This window comes from Xenopus laevis, chromosome 4S (assembly GCF_017654675.1).
Source record: "Xenopus laevis strain J_2021 chromosome 4S, Xenopus_laevis_v10.1, whole genome shotgun sequence".
Classification (NCBI taxonomy): Eukaryota; Metazoa; Chordata; class Amphibia; order Anura; family Pipidae; genus Xenopus; species Xenopus laevis.
The window spans coordinates 100,773,178-100,783,546 of NC_054378.1; the positions used below are offsets into that span (position 1 = coordinate 100,773,178).

A 10,369-nucleotide genomic window follows, 5' to 3' on the forward strand; every position below is an offset into this window, starting at 1 on the left:
ATTATTGTATATATAATAGTGTGCTGCTCCATAAACTGCAGTGAGCACCAGCTCATTAGAGATCTGTACACCATGGGCACAATTTAAATTATGTTTTTCTTCTTTTCCTAATCTTTTGTCATCATCATCTGTCTTTGTTTCTTTCATTGTTACATCATGGCACTGAACAAAGAATTCCTGAATTGCTAATTTCGATACGAAGCCTATATGGGGAATACAGTTTTTTTTACCATAAAATTGTAATTTCACTTTGTTTAGAGACTTTCTAATCCATCAGTATAAAATAGGGATACTTGATATGTTATAATCTGGTCTAGTCAGTGGTTCCCAACCTTGAGTTGGTGGAAGGCACTGGGTGGAGAAAAAAGTGGAGTAATGTCATTTATTAGTGTAAAACAAGATACTGGATATGTTATAATCAGGAATTCTATTTTTATATAATATAATTTAAATAAGAAGAGTAGTGAGCTATTTTCCTTCTAAATTTTGTAGTGCTTCAGCTTGGCCATTAAAATACCCAGTTTTACATAAGCCTAAAATATACAGCTCCCCCCACAATAAAATGTGAACTTGGTTACTGTAATGCAGTCAAGCCCTTAAATAAAAAAGGTATTACAAACATGCATAAGCAATTCATACCCGGTTATCAATCACACAAATTCAGCTTTTACAGTTCCTGTGCCAAAAACTTGCAATTACTAATACTACCTAGTAGATTAAATTTTGAATAATATAAACCAATATTATAAATATTTTCCAGCAGCTGTCTATCTAACCTTGGCATAGAATTTATAAGCGTGTGGGATCTGATTGTATACAATGACAGGATCTTCCCGTGGGCTGGGCTCGCCATCAGGAATTTGAAAGAAGAAGCGCTGCAGGAGAGTCGTGAAGAAGAGGAACAGTCCCATCCTGGCCAACTGCTCTCCTAGACAAACACGGAGACCTGCAAACAATAAATATCTAAATTTAAAGTATGCACAAAACTATAAGCGGTGAGCAGGGGTCTTGATTCTGGGAAGGCAGTGGATGTGATCTACGTAGACTTTGCTAAAGCATTTAATGGGGCCTGCACCTGCCCTGTCCTCTTTCCTGATGTCAGAGATGGGTGCGTTGGGCACGGGTTCATCAATTGAAGTGCCATGTGGATGCACTTCATTAACAAGAAGGTTACTGGCAATTCCCATTATTTATGGTGGGAAAGGGAGGGAATTAAGTCATCCATGCTAGAGGAGATTAACTGCAGAGCAACTAATCTCTTCATTTAATAGGCCCTTAGGCTGATGACACTTGGGTAGTTTTACTTTTGAAGTCAGATCGAAAAATGTTGCAACTGGTTTAGGATTAAAATGAACATAAAAGGAATATAATTTACCCCTTAGTAGATGTAAATACCATATTAAGGTCATTCTTATTCAGTGATACTAATTGTAAATACTGTATTAAGTTCATTCTTATTCGGTGCTACTAATTGTATCCAGTACTTTAATGAGAATGCACAGCTAATCCCTGACCCATAGAGTACATGGTCTATGTCTGATGCTTAAGAAGAGGTGGTAAAATGCAAGTGGTGCATGTTCTACTGCCTTATCTAGTTTTGTAAATGTATTAGTATTATTATTACCTGCAGAGAATGCCATAATTGCTTCTCTTTTTACAAACTTGCCATCCCTATCAAGAAAATGCTCTGGATGAAATTGAAAAGGCTTTTCCCAGACTTTCGCATCTTTAAGCACAGAGGACAGGTTGGTCATAATAAGGACGCCCTGTAAAAAAAGCAAATCAGATACAGCTGAGGCATGAATTGATGTCCCCATACAGAATGCCTTTGCTTATGTCCCCTTAGAGCCCACTGACTTCATGCCTTTATTTATAGCATCCAAAACAACTTTCAGTTGTTCACAAGCGTAGAATCCTTTGTGGTGACTTAGGGCTTTCATTATCTGAAACTGTAGGGTATTGCCTTACCGAAATGGGTTTGAAAGGCTTAAGTGCTTTGTACTGTGTATTGTTGTTCCATCCATTCCTGTGTGACTGGTTAAGTATTCATTTGAATATGCATAAGTGGGGTAATGCGAAAGTATATGGAGAAAGGAAGGGGAAGTTAAAGAGAAAGAGTAGAAGGTGTGGACAGAACAGGCAGGAATAAAGCCGACTTCTACCCTGCAGTCTGGCATATCTGTGTGCATTATTCCAGTTCAGCAACACCTTGCACTGGTTATCACAACTAGCGACGAGGATTCATACCATCTGCAGGTATCACAACAATACAACTTACAATCCACAGTACTAGCAGCATTCCAGCAAACAATTTCACCATGCTCCGTGCGGCAAACCTTTTTGTCACTCTTTCTATTTCCAAAATGTTGGGAGGTATGAGAAAGTCATGTTATTACATTATGCAGGGGAGCAGGTATACAATATATAACTTTGCCTGGCACAGGAGGTGACAGTGACTATGATTTATGCAAAACAGCCTAACAAACTACTTTTCTCCACTTAAAGGAGAAGTCAACTTGTACGGGGGAAAAACCCTCCCCCCCTCCCCTGTGTAGGCCCTCCTCCCCCCGGCCTACCTGCCCCCCCGGGCAAATGCCCCTAACTTGCTACTCACCTCTCGGCGCAGGTCCTCTGCTGCGGAGTTCACGTCACAATCTTCTCCCGAGCACTCTTCTTCCTGCTTTAACCAGCGTTTTTTGCATTTTCTGCGCATGCGCAGTTGGAGGCATTTACGGTAAAGATCTTCTGTGCATGTGCCGAAAGTCACAAAGTTTACAGAAAAAGATCAGAAACTTTCGGGTGCATGCGCAGTAGCTCTGTACCGGCAAATGCCTCCAACTGCGCATGTGCCAAAAAACGCTGGTCAAAGCAGGAATAAGAGCGCTCGGGAGAAGATGGCGCCTGTGAACTCCGCAGTAGAGGAACTGCGCCGAGGGGTGAGTAACAAGTTAGGGGGATTTGCCCAGAGGGGCAGGTAGGCCCGGGGGAGGAGGGAGCGGGGCCTACACAGGGGAGGGGGGGAAGGTTTTTTTCGCGATTTAATCTGACAGTCGGATCAATGTAGTTGTAACATGCAATTTCTCTTTTACTTCAGTTTTCAGTAAAACATCCGGCACGTCGCATGTATTTAGTCTCATTGCGACGTGTCGGGTGAAAACGCATCATCGAGTCCTGCCCTTAAGCATCCCCAGGAACAGGAGTAAGCACAGTAGTAGCTGAAGATAAACGCAGCACATACCTATTTTCAGTTACTGAAAAGGACTCCTGTCGCATGCATGCAATTGCCAATGATAATTCTAATAGATTTCAACCCTGTAGAGACTCTTATTGATACAGGGGCATCGGTCAATGTTATCAGCCAAATCACTTACCAGAACTTTACAAGCAAACTTGCAATACAAAATACTGAGCTGAAAATATTTCCTTATGGATCATCACACACCTTGTCTATTGGTGAGAAATTTCAGACAGAACTGACAAAGATAATTCAATAATTTACTCTATGTAGTTGAATACTCTGCTTCCACACTCCTTATCTGAAGCAGTGCAGTGGCCCTGGGTCTTGTTTCACTAGTGAGCAGCGTAAACAAATCCCACAATCCTGATATAATTCATGATATAGTGCATAAAACCCAGACCTTTTTAACGGCACTGCAAACTACAGGGGCTGCAGGTGAAACTTCATATTGATCAGTCAATAGCACCTTCAGTTCAGCCTCACAGGTCCATCCCTTTTCATGTTCACAAGCTGGTGGAGAAAGAGTTACAGCAACTGTAAACATTTGACACTGAACAAAGGCCCAACTCCCTGGGTCTCTCCACCTGTTGTTGCACAGGGTCATTTAAAGAGAAAGACATATCATTTTTGATGGCATCATTGCAGATCTGTATAGAGCCAATATTTTCAAAGCTTGACCGTAACTCTTGATATCATCAGATGGAGCTGCACCCCTAATCCAGGTACATAAAATTTAACACAGACGTGGGACTTTGGAGATTTAAATGAATAATTGGGTAATTTCATTAGCTGCATACATTTTTCAAAATGTTATTAGGGAAATACCTGGTGTCCTCAATGTAAGTGATGACATCCTTGTATATGGAACCTCCAAATAAGATGCTAGGCAACTGGAACAAGTATTTCAAAGATTACAAGACTATAACCTAACTGTAAATGCTTCAAAATGCCAGTACAATCAGAAATCTCTAACTTGCTTTGGCTACATAGAAGCCATAAAATCAGCTAGTACACCCATTACATGTAATGGCCACGGAATAGAAGAAAAGATATACTGATCAAGGTGGGCATCATGGAAAAATGAAAACAGGGAAGGCGGGTGACTGGGTTGTTGTCAAGAAAGTGACACCTGGCAGCAAGTTCGGAGCCCTATCAAGTTACCCAAGTCAAGGGTCCAATGGTCACTACTCAGTACAATGCCCAACAAGTAACTAGAAATATATCCCACTTCAAGAAACTTCAAAGCCATACTGGTGTAATAGACCAAGAGGCTTATGATGACAGAGATGAAGAAATGAACACCAGTCCAACTCCAAACACACCTGGGGATATGTCTTTTGGAGTACCTACAACAACTCAAGCACCAACTGAACAGAGGATTGACAGACTGGAATAACTCAACACAGAGAGCAAATCAAAGATTGTGATGTCACCGGAAAGACTTTGTTTTTCAGTAAAGCTCTTCATATTGACTTTTCAAAAACAGTCTGCCTCTGAGCAACATTATATCCCTCCCCAACTTACAAAATAAAAGGAGCAAAAAGTATGGGGAGAACAGCCAGGAATAAAGCGACTTCTACCCTTCAGTCTGGCATCTCTGTGTGCACTCTTCCAGTTCAGCAACACCCTGCACTGGGTTATCACATACTGCATCTCTAGCAGCAGAGAGGGCAATCATGCATGTGGAAATCACTAGATATCTACTAATTTTATGGTCTTTTTACTTGGTACTTGACTGGTTCTCTACCCTGTGTTATAATAGGAATGAATAATTTACAATATACAAAATCTATATTATTTCAGCAACATGTAATCTAATGTAAACAATTAGAGAATTGAACTGTACTGCAGGTGGGCATTCAATCCTTTTTTTTAATAAAAAAAAAAAATAGAGAATAGAACATTATAACAATTTATGAAACAACATTTTTAGATAACTCACTTTAGGGATGGAAAAGCCTGTGATATGTGTGTCTCTGTATGTCATGTGTGGCACAGAGAGAGGGATTATATCTGCATAACGTATTTCTAAAGAATACCTGAACTCGTTTGTAAACCTGGAATATGCTGTGTAGTTTTGACAGGTTTATAATGCCTTACTTAGCATGCAAATTGCAAAAAATGCTGCAATTGGTCATTTTATGCATTTTGCCCACTGCATGGAACATTGTGCCAATAACCACACCTCTGTGCTCTGTTTAGGAGCCATAATACAGGTATAAGGACAGGGTTAAGATGTGCATCCTGATGTGCTCTTGGCTCTCAGTTCATTCTTTAGTGCTCTTGCACTTGTGCCCCTCTGGGGCTTTAATCCCCTCTGTCTCTTGTGCTTATATGGGATATTGTTAAATTAGAAAGAGCCTAAAGAAGGGTAACTAAAATGGTTAAGGTTAGGAAAAGTGGCAGTTGTGAGAAAAGACTGTCCAAGTTGTTGGGGTTGTTTACATTAGATAAGACCCATTTTAGGGGAGATAGAATAGCTGTGTATAAATATATAAGGGAACCATATAATAAACATGCTGGTGCTTTATTTACTGGTAGTAGACATGAGGCCATTCGCTGAGATTAGAAAAAAGAAGGTCCATATTAATATTTGAAAAAGGATATTTTAACGTGAGACATAGACAGAAGTGATAGAAGAAGAATCAGTAGCTGGTACAGAGTCAGGAAGAGACTTGTGACTGCATGACTTTTGCCATTGTCTCTTTTTCATTCTGGTGTTGATACTGCTCACCACTTCCTCAAAATGAGAAGGCAAATCACAGATGGCCAACTCATCTTTAAGGTCATCATGTAGCCCTCAACAGAACTGCCACCTCTGTGCCAATGTTCTTTCAGCCCTTAATGGCCAAAGTGTGTGTCAATGACATACCCAGCACCAAGGAGTGACCCCTGGGAGATTTTCAGAAGGTGGACTAAAGTGTTGATTTTATGACTTGGGGTATCAAAAATCTCTTGGAAGGTATCGAGAAAAGAAGGTGTATTTTGCAAAAGAGGATCATCATGCTCACACAGAGGGGAAGCCCCAGCTCAAGCCCCTGAACACAGCAGAGTTTGATCCAAAGCACACTACAGACTAGAGTTAAACAGAATGAAGTTAAGAGAAGGCAAGGAGTCAGGACAGGCAGTGAACAGTCAGACTCAGGAAACAGACAGGAATCAAGAACCAGGAGATCAGAACCAGGAACAAGACTAGACACACAGAAGCAGCCTGTATATACTGTATGTACCTATTTATTTAGCATTTGTCTGATATGACAAACTTACTTTGCACATCTGGGTACAGCAACATAAATAGCAAACCCCATCTCAGGGTTGAGGATGTAGTTTCTGTGCCAGCTGAAAATAAATCAGCTATAATTAACAGAAGATTCTGCTCATTAAAATCACTGTCTTTAACTCCTTTTGCCTAAAAGAGAAAGAGTATCTTAATAGTAGGTAAGAGCTACCAGTCAGTAACCTACTGTATCATGACCTCGCTAAGGTGAATAAACTCTAATTATGCTCCCCTGAATTTTCTTCAGTTACTGTCAATATGTTATTATCAGCATCTCTATAGTATTTACACAGAGGCTTTTTTTGTGTGTTTTGAAGGCATTTTAACATGTCTGAATTGCAGGTTTTTGAGCATCTATCTTCATTTGTTTTTGTTTAAACATACCACACTGGATTTCTGTGACATGGGCCCTTATTTATCAAAGTCCAAATTTATCTGACTATTTTAATCAAAAAAGTCTGGCCAAACTAGAATCCATGATTGGACCGTAATTTATTTGTTATTGTCACAAATTTATTTTATCGGAGACAGACACGAAAATCCGTATTTTTTTTTTAAATTTTTTCCATAAATCGCTGATTTTTTCAGCCTTTTTCCCTGAAAAGCCAGATTTTTTTCTGAAAAGTCCAAAACAGTAAGATTTTCTGGCTATTTCTAGCACAGACCACAGAAACTTGAAAATAGGATAGGGATCTCTCCCATTGACTTATATAGAACTTAGGTATGTCAGATGCTAGATTTTTGGATTCTGACTTTCTCCTTCCTCAGAGTAAAATAAATCTTGAAAAATTCGGTTTTTTTCCACTAAAAATTCGGATTTTATAGTAAAAAAGTTTTTGCCATTTGGACTTTAATAAAGACCCCCTTGATGTAGCTCAAATTAAAATGCAAAATGCATGTTGAACTGACAGAAATGTCCTTACTTCTACTAAAAAGTACAAACAAGTACATGCATTTTCAAGCATTCATCATGTATTTCAATGGATACACATTTAAATACCCATGCTTGAGAGCACTATCACTCAATATCTTTAATATCTTGAAAAAAGATAGGTTATAATGTGCCCCAGATGCAGTTATGAAGTACTGTTACAATTCTCTCTTGTTCTCTGTTTTAGAGTGCTACATTCTTTTTTCTCACTACCTCTTCATCATATTAACAGATACCCTGGATCACATTTGACTGATCATCAGTAACAAGCCACATCATTTCTCCTCTTGCCTCTACCCATCCTAAATACTTTCCAACTCATACAAGTTTTCCCGCACATTTTCCAAATCTTAACTACATTGTTCAGCCTTTCCTTTCAAGCTTATTCTGGTTATACCAGTCCTAAAGAAAGAGTCCCATGACCAGTTCTTCATGGAAAACCTTCTTTCAGCCAACCGTCACTTGGTCTCTCTTGGTTCTTTATTTACTGTTATTTATTGCAATGTACAGTATATTCCATATCTACTGTTCTGGAAAATCCTACCTTTAGATAGAATTTTAACTCAAGTTTCAGCTGTTTCATCTTCTTTATCTCCAGGTTTCCCTTGTAAACTTACCTTTTCCATCTCAAGCAAAAAGGCATCAATAAAATCTCTTGTGTGCTCAGAATTCCATGTTTGCTGATGCTCATTGATCATTTCTTGGAGATATTTTTCCATACGTATACGAGGATGTAAAAACAGCTTGGCTAGGCCCCGCAATTTACATGACCAAAAAATTAAACATAAAACCTAGAAGCAGAAAATAAAAGCAATATATTGCCCAATGTAACATTGTACATATCCAATCTATATCAAATTATATCTTGGTTAAATAGATGCTTAAAAGATTCACAAATTTATTGTCTATGAAAAAAATATTTAGCAGAATAATTATTTTGTTGCTAATCAATCTCCTATGAGACAGGACAGGTCATTTAGTTATTCTGGTACCCACAGGATTATGAAGGTATCCTCTACATTTACAAATCTTTTATATTTATACTGTTACTGCTTAGATAGTTTGGGAAACCCTATAATTAGTTTTGGTTACTACATTATGTAAACAAATCAAAGCATGTTATGTGTTGCACCTTTTCTACATAGGAGATGTAACATGACTTATTTTTTAATTAAAGGAGAACTAAACTCTAGATATGAATAGGACTAAAAATGGCATATTTTATATAGTAACCATATTGCACAAGCCTAAAGTTTCAACTTGTTAATATCAGGAATGATCCAGGATTTCCAACCTGTCACCAGGGCTGGATTTACATAGCGGGAGCCCCTAGGCCCACTGCCGTTCGTCACCCGTGCCCCCCCCTTTATTCATGCAAATTTTCATAATCGGGACCTGATCAATGTGGATTGGGCATGGGATATTTACAAAATTATTGTATCTTCTGTGCATCCCCAGTGTTTTTGAACCAATGTGGGTGTGGTTGGGCAGCATGCCGCCCCCCTAAAATCCTGCCGCCCTAGGCCCGGGCCTAGGTGGCCTTTCCACAAATCCGGGCCTGCCTGTCACAGGGGGTCTGTGACATTTGCAAACATAACACCTGGTTTAAGAGACACAAGAAATACAGATTCATTGGATGCTGCTTTATTAGACACGGACATTGCATAATTATCTGCTTCGTTACTTACTATAACATCAATGGTTCTGTGCATATTTTGTGCCTGGACAAAAGCCACCCCAGGCAGAAGTGCAGTAAATGTAAATAGGACCTTGTGCACACTTGGGTTTATATGTGACAGCATATGTGGTTGGATACTAAATGGAATGCAAACCCTACCACTATAAATAGAGCCGTATATTTCAACAATATATTAGTAGGGGCAACAATACTATAGTTAGACTAAAAATAATGCCCCAAATCCAGACAGGCAAAGGATCTAATATCAAGAATGCTTGGGTTTTTCAAAAGGAATCCTGCCATAATTTGGATCACGATACCTAAACATCTTTTACACATTAAATAAACTCAGTAGGATTGTTTTCAATATGGATTCAATATGGAATATGGATTCATGCAGCTTAGTTACGATCAAGTACAAAATATTGTTTTATTATTACAGAAATGAAATCCTTAAAAAAAACATAATTTGTGTAATATATAATCCATGGGAAATTACATTCCTGTATTTTGAAGCTTTCTGGATAACAGGGTTCAGATTAGGCATGCCATACCAGTACCTATGTAGTTATTTATGAACACTATGCTCACAATGATTTCTTTGTGCTTAAACCACCATATTTGTACTGGATACAATGTAGAGCTCTCATTTAGGTTCTCTGTTGTCCAAGTCCTACCCACTCAGCAGCCATGTTTCAATTTCTTGCACTGCTGAGATCTAACAAGATTAATACAGGCTGTATGCAAGTTTTGTTATATGGCTCCGGAATATTAGGCTGTATCTGTGCTATAAAACCAGTGGTTCTGGATGTATAGTTGTTGACCAAAGAGACATAAAGGAGTGATTTGCATGTCTCTGCCCATAATGCCTCATGTGAAAGTCAAACTCTGTGATATTTAGTCAGTGCTATGTATATGGCACAAGGCAAGTAAATACATTCTGTTTTCAGAAGGTTATACGTTGCATGTCTTGCACATGAAGGGCTTTTTGGCTCCTTTTAGCCTGTCTCACCCTAACCATGCTAGGTTCTCTGCTTTACATGGAGATATAAATTCTCACTACCTTTGTTGTTTTTGGCAAACCCAAGCATTTAAAATATGTTAATCGGTGGACGATCTGCTATGTCCTCAGACTTCTGTATTAAAGCCTCTTTCATTACTTCAAAACCATTGAGCACCACCATGGGTTTCCAAAAGGCCTGCAGGCTCATCACATCCCCATACTGTTTAGAGAGCTGGAACAAA

The 10,369-nt window shown here is 39.0% G+C and overlaps 1 protein-coding gene across 1 annotated transcript; it reads right to left on the reverse strand.

The window, feature by feature from the left end:
• Nucleotides 1-767: 767 nt before the first annotated feature.
• LOC108715021 (cytochrome P450 2D19-like) lies at nt 768-8,165 on the reverse strand. Its single transcript, XM_018259876.1, has 5 exons — nt 8,064-8,165; nt 6,506-6,647; nt 5,181-5,305; nt 1,625-1,766; nt 768-946 (listed from the first exon to the last, which is right to left on the reverse strand). The coding sequence occupies exons 1-5, from the start codon at nt 8,163-8,165 to the stop codon at nt 768-770; spliced, it is 690 nt and encodes a 229-aa protein (XP_018115365.1).
• Nucleotides 8,166-10,369: the final 2,204 nt, after the last annotated feature.

Coding starts and splice junctions, on each gene's coding strand:
- LOC108715021 (XM_018259876.1), bottom strand. CDS start 8,165: ATGGAAAAATATCTCCAAGAAATGATCAATGAGCATCAGCAAACATGG. Junction 5,306..6,505: donor GCTGTACCCAGATGTGCAAA/GTAAGTTTGTCA, acceptor AAAACTACACAG/CATATTCCAGGTTTACAAAC. Junction 1,767..5,180: donor CAGGCTTTTCCATCCCTAAA/GTGAGTTATCTA, acceptor CTTTTTTTACAG/GGCGTCCTTATTATGACCAA.